This window comes from Amblyomma mixtum, chromosome 1 (assembly GCF_055824585.1).
Source record: "Amblyomma mixtum isolate Tamu chromosome 1, ASM5582458v1, whole genome shotgun sequence".
NCBI lineage: Eukaryota > Metazoa > Arthropoda > Arachnida > Ixodida > Ixodidae > Amblyomma > Amblyomma mixtum.
The window spans coordinates 307,652,188-307,679,049 of record NC_143012.1 but is presented as its reverse complement, the minus strand read 5'-3'; the positions used below and the strand labels follow the sequence as shown (position 1 = coordinate 307,679,049).

At 44.9% G+C, this 26,862-nt stretch overlaps 2 protein-coding genes across 2 annotated transcripts; one reads left to right on the top strand and one right to left on the bottom strand.

The window, feature by feature from the left end:
- The first annotated feature begins 4,173 nt into the window (after window positions 1-4,173).
- On the top strand, window positions 4,174-18,183 carry LOC149372347 (ATPase family gene 2 protein homolog A-like). The gene is made up of 14 exons (XM_089566808.1): window positions 4,174-4,501; window positions 4,668-5,000; window positions 5,216-5,725; window positions 6,590-6,719; window positions 7,074-7,130; window positions 7,842-7,962; window positions 8,084-8,218; window positions 8,762-8,879; window positions 9,194-9,348; window positions 10,133-10,342; window positions 12,212-12,345; window positions 12,759-12,885; window positions 15,810-15,974; window positions 17,764-18,183. Exons 1-14 carry the CDS (start codon window positions 4,306-4,308, stop codon window positions 17,941-17,943), a joined length of 2,571 nt encoding a protein of 856 aa, XP_089422934.1. The 5' UTR covers window positions 4,174-4,305; the 3' UTR covers window positions 17,944-18,183.
- LOC149372346 (xaa-Pro aminopeptidase 3) lies at window positions 16,896-26,742 on the bottom strand. The gene is made up of 5 exons (XM_089566809.1): window positions 26,406-26,742; window positions 25,224-26,174; window positions 23,018-23,259; window positions 19,590-19,710; window positions 16,896-18,141 (listed from the first exon to the last, which is right to left on the bottom strand). Exons 1-5 carry the CDS (start codon window positions 26,434-26,436, stop codon window positions 17,960-17,962), a joined length of 1,527 nt encoding a protein of 508 aa, XP_089422935.1. The 5' UTR covers window positions 26,437-26,742; the 3' UTR covers window positions 16,896-17,959.
- Between the last annotated feature and the right edge of the window lie 120 nt (window positions 26,743-26,862).

The following is a 26,862-nucleotide window of genomic DNA, read 5'->3' as shown; positions in this document are numbered from 1 at the left end:
GTCCACTGTACCTCCGGCGAAAGAGCTTCTAAGCAGACTGCCTTGCGCAATAAAAGTTTGCCTTTTCTTGGGCATGCTTGTTAATTCTTGACAATCTAGTATCCCGCTCAGTATGAGCTACAACGCTCTAGCGCCTGCCCGGGCGCTCACGCGTTGTCGCTCATACTGAGCACGGTAGTACGGTATTGTGCATATTTATAGTAGCTTTTGTCTCGTAGCAAGTTTGTCAACAGCAGTTATCTGGTTCAGCCGCGTACGATGCAAAGCCATAATCGTCTGCCTCGAAATCGGCGAACCGAAAGCCGCGAACTCTGGGTTTTCGCCAAAGGGCGTTAATGGCGCCATTTGTTGTTTGCATAGGTTGCTAGCTGATATTCGTGCTGTACGGACGCATGCTTAGGAGCTCTTGGGATTACGCGTGGTGACCGGGACCGGACTGACGACCGTGAGAGCGACGTGACTGCGTCAAATAGAGTACGTTCACAGTTTTAAGAGTAGCGTGTGTTTAGATTTAGTTAGGGGAAGTGCAGGCTAAATAGTAGAGTTTAGGTCAGTGACCTATAACGGACAGGTCTATTCTGGCCGGCAGCCAATGGCGTCCGCAGAACTTTTTCCAGGGGGGGGAGGCGGTAGGTTTGTAGTTGTTTTCTATACTAGCGCATAAACATCCGTAACTCCAGGGAAAAGGCGGGGGGGGGGGGGGGGGGGGCAACCGCCCCCCCCCCCCCTTTTGGTTTCTCTTCCGGATGCCCATGGACCTGACCACCATGTAAGGTCCGAAGCATATGTTAGACTGCGAGCATGGCCCGTAGCCCGCGTTGCTGACTCAGGATGGTTGAGTAAAACAACGCATCCGCGAAGGCGTCCCGCACACGCCTACCACGGGGGCTTGAAGTGGGGTATCTCCAGTCTGGGTGAGGGGCGTTAATGTCACCAGCGACTAAAATAGGGCACCCTGGGTGTTGTTGTCGGAGAGTTATAATAACCACCCCAGATTAATGCGGCCCTGCATGTGCCATCTGCGGGTATGACGAGGCTATATCCCACATTCTTTGTAACTGCCCTGGCTAAGTAGAGCGCCGAAAGGCAGTCTCTCAGCCGTGGGGTGGAGCGTCTGGATCCACGCCCACTGACGGAAATGAAGATTCTCGGCCACTGGCCGCGGCGATCGTCGGCGGTGAAGGCCTCCAAGGTACTGCTCCGCTTCTTGCGACCTTCTGGCCTGCATGATAGGCTGTGACTTAAACGAACGCTGACTTTCCATGTGATTTCAATTTTCCGTTACTGTCTTTTCTCTTTCATTTTTTATCCCCTCACTCCTTTCCCCCCGTGAAGGGTAGCAAACCAATTATTATTCCGGTTAACCTCCCTGCCTTTCCTCTTATTACTCCTCATCATCCAGATTAATGCGGGAGGAAGCTCCACCAGCAAGCCTTACGTAGCATGACACGACCACAACAGTTGTCTAGGGAAATTTCACGCCCATTGCAGCTACCTCATGATATGAGGTCCTCCATTTTTCTAGAGAGAGGCGAACTTGAGGAAAACGCGTATCAACATATACTGCCGCCTTTCCTGGAGGGGCAGCAGTGTGCACACGACGGTCGTTCATTGAAGGAGTTCACACTTGCAGGGAATCTAGGAGCGCGTGATCGCCGGGCTTCTGGAAGCGCTGCCGCCGAGAGCCAAGAGAGAACTGGCGGCACCAGGCGCATGCACGGAATGAGTAGCTGTCCGTGCTTATTGCGTATGCACCTTTGCCGCCGACTGACCTCGGCTGCCGGCGGCAACGCTTCACGAAGCACGGCTGTCCTGTGCTCCCAGTGTGAAACAGCCTGTGTGCTCTAATTTAAATCTCGTGTTTGTTGTTGTTGTTGTTGTTGTTGTTGTCCAGTGCAGACCTCCGCCAAAGAGAAGGACGATCGTTCCCGGCGCGCGAGGTTGCGCAAAGTTGTTGCCCTTAAGCTTCTCCATCCCGCCAAAACGCACGTTGTTGCTGTCTCCCAAAAGCATCACCTCTGAATGAGCTCTACAGCTTCGTGGGCTTGTGTTCTTACTTCCGGTGCTTTATCCGTAACTTCGCTTCTATGATCGCTTTTTTAACCCTGCTTACATCGCAGCCAGCGACGATCTCTCCACCTGGGCATTCGCCTGTGATGAAGCCAGTGCTTAAAGTCAAGGGGGTGTCAGGGGTCTCAGAGCCCCCATCAGTATTGACAACGGATATGAGACCCCCCCTGCTGGAATCTAGAGACTAAATGAATCCGACGCACGCAACCATTTTTTTTCTCGTCTCTTTGTCAGTAGTGGTGGGAACGGTTCTTCTTTATCGTTTCGAAAATTTGGCTATGTCTTTTAGTACGAATCATTAACATGTCGCTTTGGGACGTTAAACCTCATAAACCAAACCAAACCTAACATGTTTTCTAAAAGCCAAGACGGAGAAAAAAAAAAAAACTAAGTTGGCAGCACTACACAAACGGCGGAAGAAAAAAGGAAACTTGGGCCCTCACACCAAGAGCCAGTACAAAGCTGACCGTTCAGCTCCAAGGCCACACAACAACAACGGGCACACTGGCAGAACGTTGGGATCGTTTGTGCAAAATGAGAAAACAGTTTTTCAAAATGATTCCTCCCCTTTGTATAAAACCATGTATAAAACAAGCCGTCAGTCTCTTCCTCTCCCTCTTTATTTCACTCTCCCCCTGTGCTCGAATCTCCAGAGACCCCCCTACGATGGAGCCAGACGTAAAGCACGAGATGAAGCTTTCATCACCTTACGCCCTTTCGCCGCCTTCTCGTATCACCCGCCACCCCTTTACTTCAGTTTGACCTGACTGCACCGACCGAAACCCACACTGACGCCAGTGGTGTGGGCCTGGGAGCGGTGCTCGCCCAGAGAAACAGGCCTCTGGCGAATACGCGGTGGCTCACAGCCGCACCCAGACAAAAGACGAATCGAATTATTCGGTGACAGAAAAAAAATACTTGGCCATAAATTGTGCAATTGGAATACTTCGACCTTATACGTATATGGTCGCCCTTTTTAGGTCGCTCGTAGTGTGGTAGCGCGAGAAATAAAATTGAGGGGGGAGGGGGGGATTAAATTTTGAACAGGCGATGCCTCTGAGGTACTGCTCTGCTGAAGGATAAAATAATATTATCAAATTGGAACCGCAACAGCTTCACCCAATCGTTTAGCAGTGAGCAGGTCTTAGCAGTGAACGTCCGGCATTATTATTTGGTTTCTGAAAACAAGAATAAAGAAATGCATAGAAGTATGTGTATGTATTTCTTTATTATTCTTGTCCTGTAAAACATTTGTTTCAGCGCAGTAACAAAAAAAAATGGAGGAGGGGGGTGGGTGAACTGAAGCTCCGCCCTTGTGATGACGTGTAGCGCAATGGGTTAATTTCTACATAAGCAGAAAATCATTCTTCACATTCGGCCACTGGGGTGGCCCGAAAGACGCGGATTCGATTCCAGCCGCGGTGGTCCAATTTCGATGGAGGGGAAATTAGAGGCCCGTGCACTGTGCGATGTCAGTCCACGTTAAAGAACCCCAGGTGGTCGAAATTTTCGGAGCCCTTCACTACGGCGTCCCTCATAGCTTGAGTCGCTTTGGGACGTTAAACCACCATAAACCATCTACTTTACATTCATAGAGTCCTGGGAGCCTTCCATACCCCTCCTCCTGGCGCCCCTGCGATGGCAAGTGCCCACCGCTGGGTGTACCCCTTTCTAACCACCCGCTCTAAGCGTCGTCCATAAACCTACCCCTGACACAAATCAAGAGCTCATTCCGATGGCAAAGCTAGCAAAGCGTCTGCGTGTACGAACGTCACAAGCATCTCTTTAAAATGCGCGCTTAACAGCCAGCAGTATTCTAGCGTCACCTAGCCAGAATTAAAAGAAGTACTTCACCTACGACGTGGCCTCCGCGATCGAGGCCCGCCGGAGCAGATCGCGGCGGCCACGCCTACGACTTCTAATACAGTTGCGAATATGAAGGAAGAAAATAACTATGTTTGCAAATATATCTGGTGCTTTGGCTTTATAAAATTACTAACGAAGATGCAGAATAGCGTTTATTTCTGTTGTTTTTTCTCTTTACTTAGTGATTTTCATTCTCGTCGAAATAACAGTGGGAATTATTCTACCGTCCTTGTAACGGCATGTTATGCACGTGCATGCCGCGTCGTTTTGTTTTGGGTGTTGACGTTTGGCGCTTCTTGCCACAGACAGAGACCTCGGTTTGTGTAAATAATTAAACGAAGTTGTTTGCTTCAGCATTGTTTGTGAAACATGCCGCCCAAAGGGAAAACTGCACGATCCGACTTCCTGCAGTGCGGTGCTTGTGGTGTGATTGTGGCATCAAAGGATGCTGCCTTGCACGAACGAATTTGTTCACGATGCAAATTCATGGAAGGCGTTGGAGAGAAGCTAGATCACGACTTCATACACGACAACACTTTACACGGAACTCTTCAAGATTATTCTGGTAACTAACTCATCCAACTTTCCTACTCGATCAACTGTGTTGTCATCACACAGTCGCGTGGTTACCGGTTAGTGGTTTAGGTTTTCAAACCTGTGCCAAAATATATCACACCTCATAAGGATCCGGCTGTAATGAAAGCGCAATGCCCGTTTTGTGTTCTCTCCAGGTGACGACACGATTTCGCTGCCGGATTGGACGAAATCCCAGCTTTTATACCTCCATCCATCATGCATGAGGACATGCAACATAGGGATCAAAGATGTCGTGGAGGTCTGTCTGGATGGACAAACAAGTCTACTCATTGCGTGGCCATCTCTAAATGTCGGTCTCACTGGCGTAGCTATGCACAAGCAGTGCAGAAGCAGCAAGAGCAAAGCGGTGATAGTAAAGAGACACTGTGGCTCAGTTGTCGCCGCCAGCAGAGTTACAGTTGTCCCCACGCAAAGTAATATCAACGAGGGTGATGCAAGCCTCCAAAGGTGTCTTCTAAATCAGAACAGTAAGTGTGGCTAAAATTTACATGATTAGCATGCTTGATGCACATATAGCATGTAACCTTAGTGTTGAATCGAAACAAGCTGGACTCTTACCGATTTTTTTCCGGGTTTCTGGTCCTCCAACATAACAGCAACTATGATTTCACTCACATAAGAGGTGTAGGTACCATTTTTCTCTGTAGTTTTTGTTGACAATTCTTGCTTTTCATTATTGCAGTGGGAAGCTTTGTGAAGCCAGGTTCCGTACTTCACTGTTGCTTTTACGGACAAACGCTGAGCTTTGAAGTGCTTGCAACACGAGGTGAAGATGGTTCCTTGTTGGAGAATTCGTCTCAACACTTTTTATCCCACAATGATGAGAGCTTGGATGAGAGTATGAAAAGACTTGGGATACATGAAGACCCGGGTGGTGACAGCAGTTTTACTGCAAGCTCCCCATCTCCTTCTTCAAGAACACCTGCGAGGGCAACATCGTGGTCTATCCACAGCCCTATTGCCTTTAGCACACCGAAGTCAATGCTGCGACACCAAAGTGGAAGGGAAGGAGTGACTTTCCATCGGATCAGATCTGGAACAGATGTTATTGTCAAGCCAGCAGCCGAGCAAAGTCGTGAGAAGCCTCTGTGTGTTAGCTACGAGCATATCGGAGGTCTTGACAAGGAGATTCGACTGTTGCGAGAGCTTGTCGAGGTGCCTCTCAAGCATCCTGGGACATTTTCACGATTTGGTGAGTCCAACATGTATCATTATGAGCACATTGCTTTCAACGACTTCCTTTTCAATCTTTTTTTTTTCCTGCAGAGCTTATATTGAACTCTCATTCGCTGAAATTTTGCTTACTGTGTTAGTAGTAAGCATCTTCCTTTCATAAGGGCCTTTATTTTTCTTTTGCTCCTAATTGGGGCTCCTGAGCTGGCAGAGAAGGCTAAGAATCAAAAGAGGTTCACATAAAGTATTTCACTCCACATACCTTTTATTGAAATCAGGTTATCAGAAAATAGGGGAATTTTTGCTATCATGAGGTGATTCATTCCCAATTAGTGCAGCAATAGGGAGTAAACTTCATGGTTGTCTTATGTGGTTGACGTCTGGTGTGTCATTTTCTGTGAGGCATTCACGTTGATCTGTTTTCATGTTTGTCAGTAACAGCAGTTTCTGAAACTGCTGTTATAAATTTTTGTGACTGCAATTTTGGTTTAGTTTTTTTTTTTTTTCAGTTTTTCAATCATTATGAAAGAAAACTCATTCCTTTGCACTTTTAGTGGATAAACAGGACCTGCCCAACTGTTCTCCTATTTCCGTCTTTCTACTTTGCACTAGTGCATGTGAATAGCTGCACACTGCTCCTGATCTGTATTGCATATCAATTGTTTGCACTTTGCTGTTAGGCGTACCATGGAGGCTTGTAAACACACACTTCGTCTCTTAAAGCAAATTCTCAGGTTAGTGACTAATGTACCTGGGTTGCGGCTGGTAAATTCATTTTTGAAACTGTGACACCAATTCCATTACAAAGAAGAAAATGTCATAAGGTAATTAAGTAAGTGCTTGGAAACTCACCTCACTATTTATCATGGCTGTTCTTCTGCAGGGTTGAAACCACCAAGAGGAGCACTTCTATTTGGTCCACCAGGAACTGGAAAAACCATGCTGGCTCGTGCACTAGCTGTTGAGTCAAAAGCAGCCCTCATTGTGCTAGACGGTCCCCAGGTTTTCAGCAAGTATGTTTCTGCTTTCACGTACCTATGTTCGCCAGGCCTATACTCGCGGACAACTTTTTTTGGCAATGCAGTAGAGGCTAGGCAGGAAAGTGGAGAAGAAGGGTTTTGTACCCCTGCCGTTTTGTTTATTATGTATCTCTATAGATTCTCCCTTCCACCCGTCTCTGCCTTCCTAGCCCAAACAATGAACCTCCACAACGTGGGTAGAAAGGGCTGTCTATTTCCCTTTCCTGCCTAGCCTCTACTGCATTGCCAAAAAAAAGTTGTCCACAAGTATAGGTACTTTTGCAAAATAATGTGTGGCATGATGTGAAACCACGTACATTCTGCTGACACTCGCTTTCACATCTGCAGGTACTATGGGGAAACAGAAGCTACACTCAGAAGTATATTCAAGGATGCTTATGAAAGGTATGAAACTGGCATGAAATAAGTTCAATAACACTTTTAAGCCTGACATTGACGTGAGGTCCAGATCTGCTATGCATTGTTTCCTTCTTATGAAGGAAGCCAACAGTGGTGTTAATCAGTGGGAAGTCAGTAGTGCAGTCATTTTATGACTAAAGGATAATTGATAAGAAAGTGGAAGAGAAAACAACCATGTGTCACTGGTGGGACTGGAACCCAGGACCTCTGAATTTTATGTATAGTGCTCTACCAACTGAGCTATGGCAGCAGCTGTACAGTCTTATATTGTGGGAGCATTTATGTTTCACGTAACCTAACATTCAAAGTGCTCACCTCTTTTCCTTCCTGCTATAGAATGTGCCAGCCCCACTACACTGTGAGGTTGTCTCACTAGAGCTGCTGTTTATTTGCTTGCACTCTTTTCCTGAGCTTTGTGTTATTGGTATAACAAAAGCCTTTTTTTTCTTGTTTTTATTGTGATAGCGTCCGTTCTAACATATAAGGAGACATAATGCTAGTACTTTACACGCAATCAATAGCAGTGTTATCAGTTCTGCAATGATACGTGACGGCGCTGATTTACCAGGTGCAAGTCTTCCTTGCAGTCTTTTAGTGTCACTGACCATATATCTCATCTAAAACAGTGTGTTGCATAGTCCCACAGATATACAACGTGTTCAAAAATACAAATGTTCTTTCTTTATCACCTTGTAGAGCCCCAAGCATTCTGTTTATAGATGAAATCGATGCACTATGTCCGAAGCGAGAATCGGGAACATCCAGTCAAGAAGCAAGGGCCGTGGCCACTCTGGTGTCCCTCATCGATTCATTGCCAGTATGTCTGGATCTGTCCTGTAGCAGGGATTTAACTATTCTGCTTGTACTATCTTGATTTTGGCCATCTCAATTCTTTGAAACTAATCATACATGCACTGAGATTCTCTGTCTTCTTGCAGCTTGTCGAAGACAGGTGGGTTCTTGTATTGGGTGCCACCAACAGACCAAACTATGTGGACCCTTCTCTGCGCCAGCCAGGTCGCCTTGACCGAGAAATTGAAATTGGTGTTCCCACAGCACAGGGAAGGCAGCAGGTAATGCTATGCATTGGAGCCACCTACTGTATATAAACGAATGCTGTGCATAAATCATCAAGAAGTTGCAACCCTTTACATGCCATAAATTTTACAGATAATAGGCTGTGCTTGGCCTTTCATGTGAAGTGTTAAATGGTAACCAGCTGTAACCCATATAACTTTCCCGTGTACTTCCTCACTATGGCAGCTGTACGTACCATAGCAGTGCCACAAAGCATGCGACAAAAACAGCACACAAAATATGTGAAACAAGTTTTCAAAGGAAGCATTCATGATAGCCCTGTTCATGTCATTTGCATCGTTCAGCACTGAGTCTTGGAGTGTTTTAGTGGGCATAATATTTTAATAATATACAGTGAATTTAGCATTACATGGCTTTTCTAAGGACTTACATGTCCTCTTTTTCTGGAGTTAAATTTTGCTTCTAGTAAGGAAATAATTACAGTTGCATAGTAATATGTTTGTTTAATTAAAAAAATGGATGACAAAAAATTCTTTTTCTTGTTAATTGTCAGATATGGATTTTCTGATTTTGTGCAGATCCTCCGAAAAATATTGAGCAACGTCAATCACTCACTGAGTGATGAAGACATTAGCGAAATAGCAGATGTTGCCCATGGTTTCACGGGGGCAGACCTAGCAGCCATGTGTGCTGATGGTAAGCATCTGTTTTCATCTTTTGACATCCAAACTCCTTCTTTCGATATTGAAATATGGCTGGCATATTTCACCACACTGTGATCATGTAAAAGCCAGCACCCTGATTGGTTTGCCAAAGATGACAGTGTTTCAAATGCTGCTGCGTTGCAAAGGTGCTACAGCTTCCTTTTATGCTAAAAATGTCTGCCACAGACCTGCGTATTATTGAATTACATGTCGCATGGTTCAGTGACCACAACTTTGAATACAAACAGTTTTTTCTGCTTTTGTGGCTTTGGTTGCTGAGTGAGTTTTGCCTTCGCCTTCTTCCAGCTGCCCTACGTGCTCTTGAAAGGAACGTCGGTGGCAGCAGTTTAAGTGACGCTGCTTTGTCCCAAACTGTGCTGCTCACCAAAGCTGATGTGGCCACTGCTCTGCAACACACAAAGCCAAGTGCAATGCGGGAAGTTGCCTTAGAAGTTCCCAAGGCAAGTATGCTATGTTGATTGGTGTGTTTAGTGTTGTGTGTCTGTTTATGCATTACCACCGACACATTTTGGGTGCCAAATTGAGGTGGATTGCAGAATTAACTTATAAGCTATTGCAGCCTGGCGTCATCTGAAAATTACCATCTGTGCAGGATCTACCTTGTACAAAGCATTGAAGGCATCTGACTGCTGTCTCTGCAGCATTTGCATGCTACGCTGGCAGGAGATGTAAAATTTTATTTTGTTAGAGACTAAAAAAACAAAAATGTTAGGCTGATGGATTCCAGGAAATGGTTCTGCCATTGTGTATCTTTTTACGGCCATTGTGTGTCATGTACCGTCTTTGTCAAAAGTAACCAGGCTGCATGCTTTGCTTCTGGCTTGTAGAGCGGAGCCTTTGTGGCTTTCCTAAAGATCGAAAGGTGTTGGAAGGTAAGAAGACCCCCAGTCCTTACCTTTAACGGCCATTTCAGCTTCAGGGAAGCTGTAAGGGCTCCACTGTACGAGCTAGAAGCAAACTATGCAGCCTGGTTACTTTTGATAAAGACTGTACATACACACCACCCTGCTTTTGCAGGAAATATGTTTCTGCATGCTTTTGTGCTGGTCATAAAATATTCCTAGCAACAGCAGCAGCAATAACTTCTGTTCTGTAGTGTCCTTTTCCTTTGTATTTTTTGGTTGTAACCTAAAAGCAGAAACGCACTGCATGATGTGCTCAGAGCCCTTAAAAATTTTGTAGTTTTATTCCATTAATCAGCAGCCTGCTTTATTTATTTTGCAGGTGCGCTGGTCTGACATTGGCGGCATGAAGGAGGTGAAGCTGAAGCTGCAGCAGGTTGTGGAATGGCCTTGGAAGCACAGGGACGCTTTCATCCGCCTCGGGGCCACACCTCCAAGTGGAGTGCTCTTGTACGGACCGCCTGGCTGCTCAAAGACCATGATCGCCAAGGCATTGGCCACAGAGAGCGGCTTAAATTTTATTGCCATCAAGGTGAGATTTCATGTCACTTCACGTGAAGTTGACACATTTTTAGAAATGCAAATTTTGTAAAGTGCGTGCTACCTTATATAAAGCAGCCCTTAGTTTTTGCAATTCTCTTTTCAGTTCATTCCAGTGAAGTTATTAGCTTCATTCTTGCAGCAGCTTCTTTTTTTTTTTTCTGAAACCTATTATTCTTTTATTGTAATGCTGAGCAATGTGTTCGAGGTCTGTCCATTGAATAACAAAAGTGATACAATAACACCTCTTCATATGCGTTAAAATTCTAGCACATGTCCCCTCAGTTGTGCAACTCACAATGTGTTCACAATTTGTGCTCACGCAACCGAACAGCCATGTTTTTCACTAGTTGAAGGCACGAACAAGAATGACCTCGTTCAGGTTTTTCAACATATCTACTTTTTTTCCTACATCACGAAACACAATATATGTTCCTTTAAGCACCAATGTCACTTGAAGCAAAAGGAAAGGTCGCATGTTTTCAAGCCTGCCAAGTATGGAGGACATTCAGGCGTAGCCATGCAATTATCAGGCAAAAACTGCTTCACAGAAGGTGTGTATGAGTGGGGACATTTCCAGGAAAGGGTTGTAGCGCCAAAAAGGACAACACACAGCAAGCGAGGCGAGACAGGCACCTGTCCTGTCTCGCTTGCTGTGTGTTGTCCTTTTCGGCGCTACAACCTTTTTCTCGAAATATGTACCAACTAGCCCCCCAATAAATATTACTCAGAGTGGTGACATTTTGCTTATAAAGAGCAATACCATTTGTTTGCCAGGTCTAGCCAATTTTTTTTCTCCCAATTTAGATAATTTTCCCGTAATAATGCGGGTTCGTTGTTCTGCTTTCCGAAAGCCATTCTTTCAGATTTGTGACATTGTTGTCAAAAAAAGAGAGAACAGTGACCATAGGTTCAAGATTGCACTTGCTTTGATATAATTTTTTCATTCCTTTGACCTATAGTTTTTATTTCGAGTGCATGAACTTGGTTTATCTCAAGATTATAATGGAAGATTGAGGTGATTTTTTCTAAATGCTGACTCCATACCAAGTTGCTGCTAGATGTTCATGCAAGTATTTTTGCAGTGCTCTTCTTGCTTTGTTGTTAACATCTCTTAGCCCATTTTGGCACATTGTTGTATTTTGAGATCCTCGTGCCAAATTTTTCACAGCATCTGTGTCGGTTTTTGCAGTTCAGGCTACCACTCAAGATGCCAAGCCTCTGGATTTTTCAAATAATGTGACCAATTTTTTTCTCATGTTTCTTTGCTTTTCTCCCCTCCCACTTGTCCAACCTCCCTGTTTCGCCGCCACTCATATGCATTGACCATGTTTCATGTTTTATGTCTACTTCAGGGCGCTTCACTCACCGTTCGTGTTGTCAGGTGGGGACTTAAATTTTCCAAAGCATCTGTTTCTCGTTTAGATTTCCTTGGCTTGTAAATATGCTCTTCAGGTATCCATTTTCACTACAAATTTTAAAATCACATGCTGCTCAATTTTTAAGCTTAACATCTTTCCATTACATGAAAGACTACAACTGCTGATCAGTTGAATGGCCAATGGTGGTGATGCCTGTTATGCACCTCCTGTCCGAAATTTGGCAGAAGAATGCTGTGGCATGGATTCCTCAAAGGAGTTGTGTAGAGCATTCTGATGTTGTCGTGTGTGCCACAGGAAGGAAACGAAGGAAAAAGAAGCAATGTTCATGACTACCTTTTGGAAGACTGTTTAAGGTGGCAGCACTCGTACAGTCGAAGGTTGACACTGCCATGTTTCATATTGCATTGACTCTCCCTTGTACAACAAATGAGAACAAAAGGTCTTTTTGGTGGTGCTAAGCACTTTTTTTTTTCTTTCAGGGTCCCGAACTGTTTAGCAAGTGGGTTGGTGACTCTGAGCGAGCAGTCCGAGATCTCTTCCGTAAGGCCAGGGCAGCATCTCCTTGCATTGTATTTTTTGATGAGATTGACGCTTTGGCTGCACACAGAGGAAGGTGAGTTCGTAGTAGCTGTCACTGGTATTACTGTTTTACTACTTTACATCTTAGCTTTTGAGTTATACATAATGCTTTATTGCTAGCAAATAAAACTGTTCTTACGTGTGGTATCGCAACTGATGAAACATATTCAAATGTAGAATGCACGGAAAGTTTTTCGTTTGCCAAGTTCCATAATTCATGCTAAGTGTGCAAACACAGCAATAGGTGTGGTGCACAGCTGACACAATCTCACAAAAGATCCATTATCAGGGTATTATGGAGAACCAAGCTGAGCAGTATTGTCGTGTAAAATTACTTTACGTGGATTTTCTTGTAGTTAGCATGTTCAGGCAGTTTACAGTTTAGTTTTGACAGCAGCTGTTGCTCAAATTTAAGAAAACTATGATTCGCGTACTTATTTTGTGCAGCACAAGTGGAAGCAGCAACGTTGGGGATCGTGTCATCGCCCAGCTCTTGACCGAAATGGATGGCATAGAACAGCTTCAGGATGTCATTCTAGTAGCAGCAACAAACCGGCCAGACATGATTGACCAGGTAGGACTTGTCCTTAGCTGCGTACAGGATGCTACACCAGAAGCCACAATATATGACAAGCGTGCATGGCCCATTTTTGCTTGAATCTAAATGAACCACTGTGCTGCTACCTACGTATAGTAATAAGGGCAACATTAAGAGACTGGAAGTGGGCAGAGTGGATTTCAGCTAAGATATCACAAAGTCATGTCTGCTTTGTGGTGACATGACTTGTGATATACTAGCTGAAATCAAGAAAAAAATGGAAATGGGGAGGACTTGTGGTGCATAGAACGGATAACCAATGGTCCCTTAGCATCATGGAGTAGATATCAAGAGAAGGGAATGCAGCAGGATGCGGCAAGGAATCAGGTAGGCAATTGACATTAGGAAGCTTGCAGGGATAGGGTGGTTGTGGCTGACACAGGTCAAGGTATATTGGAGAGGCCTTTTTCTTGCAGTGGACTTAAGTGGCGTGATGATAATGACGATAGCTTTGTTGAATATGTCTGCGGGGAAGGGGGTTGCGCATGCATTTATTCATTTCTTGTCCATTCTACTCAAGCCATCGTGCATTTAATTAAACCATCCAAAAGTGTGTATTTGTTGAGTGTTCTTTATTATTATTATTATTATTGTGTCTTCCACACCGGTATGAAAGGACTTCTCTTGAAATTTGAAGACGTTTGCCCACCATGAATTGATGCACTACCTAACTGGAGGTCATATTGAATATGCTTAAGGCCCCTAGCCCCCAGTTTCCTGCGATTCTGCAAAAAATCATTTTTTTGCAGAAGTATGTATTAGCAGCCACATTATATTGTTGTTAGATAAGAGAAGGATGGGAAAACGATTAATTTACCTTATTTCACAAGTATAACTGTGAAGGGGAGTTTGAGACCTCAGGAAAATTTTAAAAGAAATACGATTACAATTATAACTAGACCTCAAACTGTTCATGCCAACCGTAGCTGTCATCGCCGTGCCACCACTGCTTGGTGTTTCGTGCTGCCCAGTCCTGCACCTGTTCACCATTCTTTCCATTCCTTATTCCACTTTACTCCTTCAGTGCCTTCTCTTTGTGAACGGCTCACGCCACCTTCATTTCACTCTTGTGCACCCCGACACGCCAGTCGCGGGCTTCGCTGCAAGGTCATTGAAAGCTGGCTTCTCTTAGCAGCTCAGTAACCTGGTGGCAAAGGTTGCTTTAGCTACCTTGAAAAGCTGGGAAAAATAATAAGACTTCTCACTATACTCGTACCTTAGTTCCACATATAAAGTGAGGTGCACACTGAAGCATGTGATCTGAGGAAAAAATTTTGTATTTCTTTTTTTGCAATTACGGTATCATCTGGGTTCTTTTGAAGGTAAGAATATGGTTATAAAACGAAGTTCTGCTAATGTGTTGACATGTTTGCTTCCCTATCCACAAGTAAACTAGCGTGTCAAGCGTTGCAGCTCTGGCAACAATGCACTAACATCCTTTTATGGGATACTAGTGACCTATGAAAGCAATATTGCTAGTAGCGGCAAAAAATACTTTGTTTCAAGTAATGTCCATCCATTTTGAGAGCTTCCTCTTGTGGTATTGGGTCACCCAGGAACAAAAGCAAGCAGGTGTCAGACTTCTGTCCTGCCATGTTGGCTCAGTGTGGTTAGGGCGCTCGCCTACAGAGCCGGAGTTCCCGGGTTCAAACCCACTGAACTGAACACTGAACCGTACCACAGTGATGGTATCTGTCAAGTGCTTCCTATTCACCAAGAGCGAGCAGATAGCATTTTTAAGATACTGATATGAGTAGTGCAACGGCACCTTGAGAACACAGTTCTGTGCCGCTAATAATGAGAGTCCCGCAGTGCATAGCTGGATAGCTGGCAGCCAGCTGCAACCTCAACATCTCCCGACGATTCAGAATCAGTGGGCAACACGTTGCATACTTGTGTAAAGCAAAGCAGCTTTCTGAAAAATGTGGATTATTTAACGGCACCTGTAGTTTTGGAAACTTAGCATACTCTGATACAGTGTAGCTGCCAGCTTTCAACCAGCACAGGTGCTTCTTTCACTTTATACTAAGTTGCCTTTGTTTGCATTGGCCATTTTACACCGCTGCGGTGGCTCAGTGGTTATGGTGCTCGGCTGCTGACCCGAAAGACGTGGATTCAATCCCAGTTGCGGTGGTCGCATTTTGATGGAGGCGAAATGCTTGAGGCCTGTGTACAGCTGCAACGGAAAAAGGTTAGCACAAGTTACTCATGACCGGAGCAGAAAAAATGCGAGACGCGGCGCTATTGTAGCCGAATGCGCAGATAGCGAGAGTGCCTGACACATTCCACTTTCCAAAGTGGGGGTGGCCGACAGAAAGCAGCCCATACGAAAGCAGGCACTGCCATACATTACTTTTGGCAGTGCATCCCCACTTTTGACTGTGCATCCCCAGCACATGTTTAAAGGAAAACGGTGATAAAAATAACGTTGCTCGCCATGCCAGCGCAAAAAAAATATAAATAAAACGTGATTATGTGCTTAGCCACCATAGCACATGGTTTGGCTGATAAGACATCTACAGGCGTTCGTTTAAGATGTTGCATTTCTGATGGGCGTATGTCTAGGTGGACTGCTTTCTGCCGGCAGCCCCCGATTTAGGAAATGGAATGTTCCTGGCACTCTCGTTGTCGGTGTACTCGGCGACAATAGCACCGCGTGTCGCGATTTTTTCGCTCCTGTCATGATTCACTTGTGCCATTCTTTTTCCGTTGCAGCTGTACTGTACGTTGTCGGTGCACATTAAACAACCTAGGTGGTCGAAATTATCCACAGCCCTTCTCTGCGCTTTCCCTCATAGCTTTAGTCACTTTGGCATGTTAAAAGCAAGACCAAACTTTATCATTTTGTTTTTCTTTCAGCGCTGGATTTTAATTCTCATGCATTGTTGCATTCTGTGCAGGCACTTATGCGACCTGGAAGGCTGGACAGTATAGTCTATGTGCCTTTGCCCGATTTCGACACGCGAAAGGAAATTCTGCACCTCAACCTTTCAAAACGGCCCTTGGCAAATGATGTTGTTCTGGAAGACTTGGCACGTAAAACAGAGGGCTACTCTGGCGCAGAGGTGAGAATACTGCTGTCATTGCCTTAACAATGACAGCCATTGTTAGACCATGCATACACAGGGTCCCAGGCTTACAAAGGATCCTTGAGCAGTGCAGAAAAAATGGTGTAATGTCCCATAGCTTCAGGGTTTAGAAACAATTACACAAGTCACACGCGCATGGACATGTCTTGAATCATGCGGCTGCTGCCAGATTAAACTTTTTCCTCCTCAGCGTACCGTTAAAATTCTCTAGGCAAGACTGGCAAACCCTGTCTGCTTTTGAAAACTGAGGATGTACAGTGCAAGCTTATCAGCATGCAAAAGTACGCAGGCATCAACCTTGAATGATGGGCATCCCATAAAGCTTAAGTGTATACTCGAAGCTTAGCAGTGGTAGCCAACAAGACAGGCGAGTGCCTTAGTCGCACTGTTAGGGACACTATGAATCACCATTACCGAAGCATACTGAAGTGTTTCATATTGGTGGTCCAGCTTCAAGGCATTGCGAAATAGATGAAGCAGAAAAGGCTGCACACCTCTAGATTTGTGGCAGCAATGAATAAATTAAATGTGTGTTGTTCTGTACGGTTTCCTTTATAACACTTCAACATGTTTAGGCATCTAAGGAATCTGAATTAAAACCACTCATGAAAAGTGCAAAAAGGTGCATTGTGAAATTTTCTGCATATGTACAGTCAGGGACAAAAGTCTCCGGACCATGTGTTCCTCTAACGAAGCCGATAGCTCTGCTATTAGTTGGCTGCTAGAAACCACACTTGTGGAGGTAAAAGTTAAATTTTTGTTCTTTCATCTCCACTAGTGCGGTCTCCAGCCACTGTCTGATAGTACAGCTACAAGCTTCGTTTGAGAAACACGTGTTCCGGAGACTTTTGTCCCCGACTGTACACAACAGCATTATGTGAGGCTCTCAGAGTGTCATCACCTGTCATCAGCAATTTTATTGGTTGAACTCACGAGGTAGGCCTGTCCACACAAGGAGGATACACTGCAGTCATCTGAGACCTAAAATAGTACTAGCTTTATTTGTCTGCAAGAATGTGGCTCCTGCTAAAGGCACACATTATTGGACAACAAAAGCACTCATAAAAATATGCTACAGTAGGAAGACAATATGTAATTCTTCAGCTGCACCTGAAACACTGCATGAAACATCGTTTGGCACTAACTGTTGGACAAACTTGCTGACCCAACAAGCACACCAGCTCATTTCGCTTTTTACAGTTGCAAGTCATGACTAAGACTCTTTGCTTAAAACAAATTCGTGCTAATGGCCAAGCAGGAAGTTTCTTCACAGTACATTATTCTTCCATGCATAAAAACACACAACACGAGCATTAACAGGCCAGTGCAACTAAAAACAAAGTGAACACAGGTGCCAAGGACATAATAGAGTGCTTGTCTTATTGCATATTGCATACCAAGAGATCAAATCATAACCTCCCACGTTTTGCACAGTTGCATTCTTTGAAACATCCCTGCCGCTCAATACACAAATGATTACTGACATAACTAAAAACAACTAAAGTGAACACGGGCATTGCGGGCTAACGCAGCGACTGTCCTATTGTCCGCCGAGAGTGCTCATTGTAGTTTGCATCTGACACACTTCTGTTCATCAAAAACACAGCTGCATGCACATTTCACTCCATTTCTCACAAAATCAACGCTTAGATGCACTTTTTTCTTTTGCCAGTGGAGGAAGTCCTAAGGCATTTGTTTAATCTCTGGAACTGGCATGGTGGCACGGCACAATTTGCTGATTGCAGCTTGATTTGGCTCTTGACAGGTCGTGGCCGTCTGTCAAGAAGCAGCACTGTGCGCTCTGGAGGAAGACATGAATGCCACGTGCATCGAGGGCCGCCACATGGAGGCAGCACTGAGGGTGGTGCAGCCACGCATCTCGCCAGAATCTGTCCAGTTCTACGAGTCCTACTGGGCGTCATCTCATACCAGACATACGGCCTAAGAAAGCTAGGCACCGCTCAACTTTTCACGTCTGCAGGAAAACCACTGGACAATTTCTCCAGCCCGTCTGGCTCTCGGGCACAGCCTTCAGTCAGCACTTCCGGACCAGTGCTCGTCATGAGGACATCGTCTTCTATGCGCATGCCCACTCCACGAAACTTTGCGGCCACTTTGGTGTTGCCCTCCGGAATGTAGATGCCTGGAAACCGAAGCGCATCAACATTAAAAACTTTGCAATACATTTGTTGTATGTGCATCAGCTCAAAGACGTTGCAGAAGTCGCGGAAGCCGGACTCCCTGCGATTATTTGTGCGCGCTGGCGCGCCGGATACAACCCGTGTAGCGCGAGTGGCAGGTACGAAGGAGCTCCGCTCACACCCACTCGTGTCCTGCACCGTGAGAATGTGCTGACCGGTCGCACGTTTCGAAAGTGTCCGTAGTCTGAGCTCTAGTGAACGTCGTCACCAGGTTTGTTGTCTTCAGAGAGGCCTTTGTCAGAGATATCTTCCCACAGAAACATATCTTCAGTATCGTCAAGCGTGTTCGACATCCTGCATTTTTTGAAATAACAACCGGCGAGCTCCTCGGGAATGCTGGCCTAGTGTCCGTGATCTAAATGCACAGCATTGGTGGAGAGGCCCGTGTCCGGTGGCAGTAACTGCAGGTTCTCCCTACCTCATCCAGGCCAAGTTGCAGTGCTTGACGCAGTGCCTACGCTTTCGGCAGCTACGATTACTCTTCTTTTAGAAGCAGTCGAGTGCTGCTTTCGCGGTCTTAATACCATGCAAGGTGCAATCGTTCTGGGCGTCACGAGGTCAGGTCGGCGTAGTGAAATGGCATCGAAATCAAAACTGCCGACCTAAGCCACCGCTAGAGAGCACCTCCTCTTGCTGGAAGCGTGAATAACGAAACCGGAACTACGGATTTCGGCCAAAAATTGTTTGGATCCGCATATAAAACAAGGTAGAAATTTGACGTGCTAAAATCTGTTAAAAAAAAACCTCGTATTATAGGTGGGCTTTTATGGCCTATTTGAGGGTTTTTTCAAATTCATAACTGAGAAAAGGGGGCACTTCAACCACTTCTGTCAGCACATTCCAATGTTTCTTTCGACTCTTCACCTTTCGCGACTTCATGTTGTGTCAGGTTATGCTGCATCTAAGAAAAAAATTCCACCATTGACCAGATTCCCTGACAGTGCATGTCGATCATAGGCTCATCATAATAAAGAAAAAGCAAGACAAAACGATCACAAATTCTTAGACGAGCATTGAGAACACTGTAGGACACACCATTTTTACTTTCATGCTACTTTCTTCATCATCAGTGGCAGCTGTGGCAACAGTAACATCATTACATCCTCTTACAAGAAAGAGGCCCTTCCTAGTGCCCTCCAGTTATCCATGTCCCATACCAGCTGCTTTCTCATTGCTTTCTAGCACATTTGAAACGCCGAGAGGACAAAAGAAACTGCAAAAAGAGAGGCAAGGAGAAACTGCAGCTCTGACTGAACATGTTCCAAGGCTCCTTCATTTAGCTTTCAGTGCAACCTGCTTGTTCACCGTGAAGTTAACGCACATCACAGTGATGGCCGTTGCAATAATTGCACAGAACACTGATGCAAAGCTCAAGGAAATTGTCACCAACCTGGCTCCACTGTAAGCACACATCCTGGAGCTAGGCGGAGGCTGCGGGGAATCAGAGGCGTGTCATGGACGTCCATCCCCAAGTAGTGTCCAACATGGTGCGGGCACAGCTGATGAGCTTCCTGCATGCATTTCATATGCTCGTGGTAAGTATCCTGGCTCAAAACTGGTGTGTTACAAAAAAGGTGCTAGAAACTTTGCTAGAACACTTGGAAACTTTCATATTTGTCATGAAAGGCGGTCAGAACTGCTAGTGATGCTTTTAAATACACTACTGCTAAGTTGCCGCTAGCATCGGCTAGTACGCAAGTGCAACTACTGGCCTTATCGTTCAGCCTTGAGCAAATAATGCATCAGCTTCTTCTCATTGATAGTCTCCATGCTAAGGTGCAGAGACTGGCATATTAGGCTAATACAGCCCAACATATATTTCACAGAATGTTGCACACAAAAGCTTTGCATGGTATAATGTCGACTGATATTGGCAAAAAATGGAGATATAGAGAGTTTTGCTTTGGGACCTCCTACAGTACTAACTTTTTTATGCACTTTTGATTGATTCATATTTCGTTTTATATAATTTTTTTTTTCAGTGGTTTCTCCTCTCAAACAGTCGCTATTCTTTGTTCACATCCATACATTCATCATAAATTTTTTTTTTTCAGCGGTTTCTCTTCTTAAACAGTCGCTATTCTTTGTTCACATCCATACATTCATCGCAACACAGTTTCCATGTTATTGTTTTTGAACTCTTCCACAATGTGTCATCTCTTGGAGCAGCGGAATATATCAGATCATGGGGGTTTTCTGTTGGCCACCACATGCCAGCGTCACTGTGCCACTTCAAGCAAAGAGTATAAAAACAACATGCACTCTGCTGCTTGTTTAATTACTATTTGCATTATTATAACTTCTCTAATTACACACATACTCATTAGCATACACTCCCAAGGTACCACTTTACATGACACACCACACCATCGCACACACATAAAACCCCACTTGTACCTATGTAGGAATTGCTTATAGAATTATCGGTTAAGAAAACGGAACAAAGATGGGTCTGTGGAAAACAGGGATGCAGACAAAATCAGCACTGGGACATACAAAACGTTCAAGCAGGAAATTTGCAAAGAAAATATCTACGATAATTCTAGGGGAAGCTCTTCGTTGTTTGAAGCCAGGGACAGGACTATTGTGGGCTCAGACTTACCCAGTCAAGTACCAAGAGATAGGGCATGTTATGCGGTGTGTGTAGAGGGGAAGAGGAAACGACCAAACGCTTGTTACTTTTCTCTAAAGAGCTTCACCCTACAGTTGAGAGCAACGGGGCTGGTTTATTCAAAGCATTGGGGTTTGAGGACAGTAGACGGGTAGAAATAACTAAACAAAGGTTATCTGACTGGTGGCTAAAATCAAGGCAGGATTGAATTTTCATCCACCTCTGCAAGAGGTTGCGGAATGGCTCACACTAAAGGCAAAGAGGAGCATGGCGTACGTCCAGCTTAAGTACGAATTGTATTACGAGTCACGGCTAGGTGGCGTGTGCCACTGCCCAATTTAAAGGGTTCAGCTTTATCCATCCATCCAGCATGAGTGCAGATCTGTCCGCAGCGGCTGCAGTGAAATGCTCCCAGCAGTTGCACGCGCTCTGCCTCCCACGATCTCCCAATTAGCGAGGTAGTCGTGGCATACTCCACTCCGTTCTCGGCAGCTGCTGTGTAATGTTCCGTGCCATACAGACCGTCCTCACCAGCCACGCTGCACACGACCATATATTCCTGATATCCGTACCTCAACATATCGTAAAATCAAAATACCTAAAAAGCTGCGCTCAAGTTTCGCATTAGGGAGTATCGTAATCATCGGTTCATTTTTTTCTTTATGTAAAAACAGTTATTTCATAAAGCTATTTGAGACATGTACCACCTATTCTCTTTTCAATTATTTTCATTTGAGACATCCACGTGTGACATGGGTTTCTGGCCACAATGCTGATGCCGCTTTTTTTCCGCTGAACGGGGGCCTTAACAGTAGCTCTTCAAAAACTATTTTTAGGTTAGGTTTACATGAATAGTTTCATATATAATTTGCTTTTCTGGGTCATGTCCAGCCTCTCCAACTTCTGAACAAATTCCTAATGAATGAATATAGTTCTTTTGTATTTTCAACTTGCATACCAGCAGCGCTTCCGGGCCTAATCTGCATGCAGAAAACTGAGGCATTTATTCATACCAATTATCAAGAACTGAGAACTGCTTGAATCCTTAAGAACATATTCAAATAGCTTTGAAAAATTTTCAATGTGCACAATTCATTCAGCAAACTGAATAAGAGGATATTCAATTAAGTATTCAAAAATTTCGAATATTTGCATACTTCTAGCCTCAACCAGACACTGCTCGAATGCATGAGGGCATGGTCCTGCAGTTAGGTGTGCTGAAAAACAGTGCCAGAGAGAAGCACTTGTATGCATGTTTTTGCAACAACTCATGCAAAAGCTCTCTGCTGAACACATGATCACAATCACCGTTATCTGCCAGGCCAGTGCAATGCAGACCAGGCCCGTTCCTATGATCAAAGTCTACCATGTTCTGTACAAAACACTTGGAATGCATTGATATGTCCATCAACAATCGTCACTCAGTGCTTAATTCTGCACTCAAGACACAGAGGCAGACTGCGATGTATAGGTATATGAAATATGCAAATCAGTACACAAGCCGGCATACTCAGCACAGAATCTGATTAATAAATTAATAAATAGTCTACTGTAACACATGCACATTATGCCAAGGGACTGCTTTTTGTTATTCTTTGCACCTTCATCAGATTTGTCATTTCTCTGAATGTGCATTGCATTTGTAGTACACGCAAAAGATTTTGCTGCAATGCCTTGCTTATTTCATGCAATAGTTTGTGAATAACCATTCACTAACAGTGTACAAGCTGCAGTCACCAGAAATCGTACAAGGTGCCCCCAAGAGTTCATCACCATATCGCACTTTCTCAATATCTACACACAGTGATATGGCCAGTTTTAGGAAGAAAAGCAATTTTTTTTTCTTCCCTTACCATTAGGCCTTGGGTAGAAAGATCGACGTCTGAGCTAGTTGGTAATGCATCACGAAAAAGTTTAGCGCACTCACGACGAACGACAAGGGAGACAAGCGCCTGTGTTGTCTTGTCTCCCTTGTCATTCGTCGTGAGTGCGCTAAACTTTTTCGTGAGGTCTTGGGTACTTTAAAGTCATGCAGAGGAAGTATACTGCAGCCTATTTAGTAGACCTAATATCTGATGAGAGCGATTGTCTCATTTGTCTTCAAAGTTGCGAAACTAAATGCAGGCAATAATTCTTTACTGCCGATGGTCCAAACAATGCATTATTTAACAGCCACACCCTTGCTATACCCACATTAATCTGCATACCTGTACAAGCTCAGAGTCTGGTGTGCTGGGCGACAGAATGCCAGCTTCTCGTAGCCGATGTCCCAGTTGGGCACACATGATGTGGAAAAGGGAGTCGAGCGACATTGGCTCCTTAAGCCTTCGCAGCAGCAACTGCTGTACATCCCAGAGCAGTTCATACAGCTCTCGCTGGCCAGGCTCGAAACGGCCATTGATGGGCCACGTCCTTGTCAGGTCACTGGTGTAGCCATGAAGCTCACAGCCTGTGGAACAGAAAGCAACACTTGGCCTATTCTCAAATGATAGTTCCCTCTACTTTGCACAAAGTAGGCACATGGATGGATAGGAGCGCCCCCTTTGAAACGGGGTGGTGGCAATTGCCACCATGCTCAGCTTTTTTATTATTATTTTATTTCAACTGTGTTGTTAATTCTGATTAAGATTCGCCATGTTCTTTCACTGTTGTTTCCTACACTTCTAACCTTAAGTCACCTCTCTGCTTTTCAGCCACCAATCCTCCAATCGCTTTTTGCTAACTTCCACTGCAGATTTATTTACACGACCTTATCTTTAAACCCTAGGGCCTCAGGAAGAGTGACTGTGCCTGCATCGACATCCAAATGGATACCATTACATATGAGTATGAGGTGTCGAATTGTTTCTACAGATCTACCACACAGGCAAAAACAATCAGCGCCATCTATGAGCGCAGTGCTGCAACTTTCCTGCTTGAGAAATGGTAGCAGACCAGATTATCACATGAGCTGTACTGCAACACTAACACATTTTTCTTCAACTGCTTCATATAAATGTTGATGGTTTGCATATAAGATATGCAATACCTGAAGAATGCTCATTTTACGAGTTTCACAGATTTTTGTGCGAATTTGTACTTGAGTGCTATTTCATGCAGCTCCGCAACTACGTATTAAACCTAACATCCTTTCCAGGACATTTTATACATTTGAGACTTTCATATGTGCAATTCTTAGAGATGTGCAACCTGTACACTCCAATTCACAGTGACACTGAGCAAGAGGATGGCAGTTGAAGGAAGGCTTGCAGTTCACAACATAATGTCACAACATAAGGCCCAAATTCCAAGAAAACTGAAAGGTACTAAATTTCCCAGCATTACTCTTGATCTTTAGGCAGTGCCAGATGCGTACTGTTTAGCCAAATGAACTCTGGCCACAATTCATGCATTCAACATTGACTTCAGAGCATCCAAGCACAAGTTCCAGAATTTTGCTTGTTTGCAAACATGGGTCATGACAATATTATGCCAAAAGAGGTTAACAGTATGGCTAAGTAACAGAAGCCATCTTCGGCTTCACCAAGGCTTTCTCCCAGCAAGTCAAGTTTACACATGTAAAGTATGGTCTCCTGGTGGTGAACTGAAAAAAAGTTCACACGAGAGATTACTCAAGATAGAGATTAATGCAGAGAACAGTGTTCTAGTGTTATTTGTAGCAACTGCTGGTCAACGAAGATGACGCAGCCAACTAACAACCACCGTCTACAGGTTTAAAACTAAATTTTGCAATCTGCAGAGTTCGAGCAGGACAAAGCAACAGGTCGACTTCACATAACTGAATTGAGTGGTGCACACATAACTCCAAGAAGCAGCCAAACAAGTCAGTGATTCGCATTCAAGTTTCTTTGTCAAATGATAGCTGTAGGCTGCACAACAATTCATCTGCAATTCTGGCGAAATGTATTTCAGCTGCATTCGCCGGCTGAAGCTTTTCTTCCACATGGCAGTACAAATATTCCTTTTCCTTTTTTAACTCTTAGAATTTGTGAACCCTCAAAGAGCCCAGGAAATTGCAAATTTCTTTTCTCATGTTCAATGTATGTGATGGTTTATGGGGGATTCAATGTCCAAAAGCAGCTCGGGCAATGAGGGATGCCGCAGTGAAGGGCTCCAGAAATTGCGACCACCTGGCGTTCTTTAACATGCACTGACATTATAGTACATTTTAAAAGCAGCCATACATAGCAATGAAAATCCTAACACATACACACGTCAGCGTGCTGTTATCAAAATGACAGTGTGAAGAGGCAAATAACATACATTAACATCGCTTTCGTGCCAGCTTATCCATGGTGTCAACTTATAACTTCATTCAGCATTACAGGTATGTATGTCAGTGCAAGCATACGACTAATTTGTTAAAGCGTCAGTGCTTCCAAGTTTTACGTATGCATGGAAGTTTGCCCTCACCTCCATCCATCAGCACAAGTTCTTTATCCAGGATTCGTTGGTCATTTGCCACATAATGAATAATGTTTGCTCGTGCACCTCCAGCGACGACTGGTGGGTAGGCAAGTCGCTGGGCACCACGTATACGACACTCAAACTCCATCTTCGAATGCAGCTGCGCTTCAGTTACCCCTGCATGAGATGCCCGCATCACTTCTGTCATGGCCTCGCAGGCTACTCTGCAAGTCTGCCTCATCAGCTGCTGTTCTCCCTCTGACTTGATCAGCCGTGTCCTTTGTATGAGCAGGCGAGGAGACTCCACCGCAACGTTGCTCTTATTCTGTTCAGCAAGCCGCCTGAGGATTGCACTTGCCTCTGGTTGGCTGGGTGCATTGTCGAACCAAAGAGTTGTGGGGTACTTGGCTTTCAGAAGCTTGTCAATGTAACTTTCAAGCTCTTCTACCTCATAAGCGGCGTCAACTCCTAAAAGATCTACAGCACCCTGGGCTCCAGTGCATGGTCCATCCCAAAGTTCGGCGTGCGCGTCTCGCTGGGGCACAAACATGACCGCTTTCGGTCGCTGCTGATCTGTACCTGTGTGGATCACCAAGGCACTGTCCGGTTCCTGGAAGCCAGTGAGATACAAGAAGTCCGAGTTCTGGCGGAAAGGGTATGGAATCTTGTCGGACATGTAAGTCTTCGTCGCTGATAGGACGACTACTGCATGGTTTTTAGTAGTCCTTGCCCCAGGGGATCCAGAAACGGCACACAGTTGCAGAATGCCGTCGATGAGTTTCTGCCGCCTCTCGGCGAACTCTTGGCGCTTCAAGCCAGGTGTCAGCTCGCCTTCCTGAAGAAGGTGCGGGTGTGTAGACGCCGTCGGCTGCCCGTAATGCCGAGGTTGCCGCGCACCGCATTCGGGCTTTGCTGCCGTTGTCTGGCACAAGCGGAAGCCTGCAGCCGTAGCTCGACCTGAAATTGAACCCGCGTTTAAGACGTGTCAAAGCTACGTTAATAAGACAACGCTGATGAATGGGCGTTTACTCAGCAGCGTTGGCGGGTTCAGATAGGTACTGTTCCCAGTTTAAATACATGACATTTATCACTCGCCACGTGTGGAACATTGAGACTTGCAAGCGAGAACGTCTTTCAAATCAGCTGCGCAACTACCGGTCACAGGCACTTCAGCACGGGTATACTTACTTGGCAGTCGCGTCGAAATGCTACCCCACATGTTAAAGGTGTTGGACGCGTTTCTCCGTAGGGTGTGCTGTCGAAATCAGTTGAGCCAGGGAGCAACTAAATAGCGCGGTCAGAAACTGCCTTCGCTGCTCCGAACCAATGCAAGGCGAAAATATACGACAGAATAAGCGGGCGTGGGCAGCATTATATATTTTATGCTGGTGACGACCTTTTTGTTAGCGCCCCGGGGGTCCTAATTAGAATACTTCTAACCAAATACCGCACTTTGTACTAGACGCCTCGCTGCTTAACTATTCTGTTTTCCTTTGAACAGCGGGCACAGCTGACGCTCGAGACGCGCAACACGTGGGCTTTCTTAAAGTCATGTTTTTCTACACGCGTGCCTAGGTGGCGCCAGCAAGCTTCTAAAATAACTGACTGCTTTCGCGGCTCGAGGTTCAAACGTGTCGCCCCAGCA

Bases quoted from the DNA above. Each gene is read 5' to 3' on its own strand.
- LOC149372347 (XM_089566808.1), top strand. From the start codon at position 4,306: ATGCCGCCCAAAGGGAAAACTGCACGATCCGACTTCCTGCAGTGCGGT. The intron at 12,886-15,809 runs GTAGGACTTGTC...CATTCTGTGCAG, and splicing joins GGCCAGACATGATTGACCAG to GCACTTATGCGACCTGGAAG. The intron at 15,975-17,763 runs GTGAGAATACTG...GGCTCTTGACAG, and splicing joins AGGGCTACTCTGGCGCAGAG to GTCGTGGCCGTCTGTCAAGA.
- LOC149372346 (XM_089566809.1), bottom strand. From the start codon at position 26,436: ATGTGGGGTAGCATTTCGACGCGACTGCCAA. The intron at 23,260-25,223 runs GTGAGGGCAAAC...TCTGTTCCACAG, and splicing joins ACTTGTGCTGATGGATGGAG to GCTGTGAGCTTCATGGCTAC. The intron at 18,142-19,589 runs GTTGGTGACAAT...TTCGGTTTCCAG, and splicing joins TGTGCTTACAGTGGAGCCAG to GCATCTACATTCCGGAGGGC.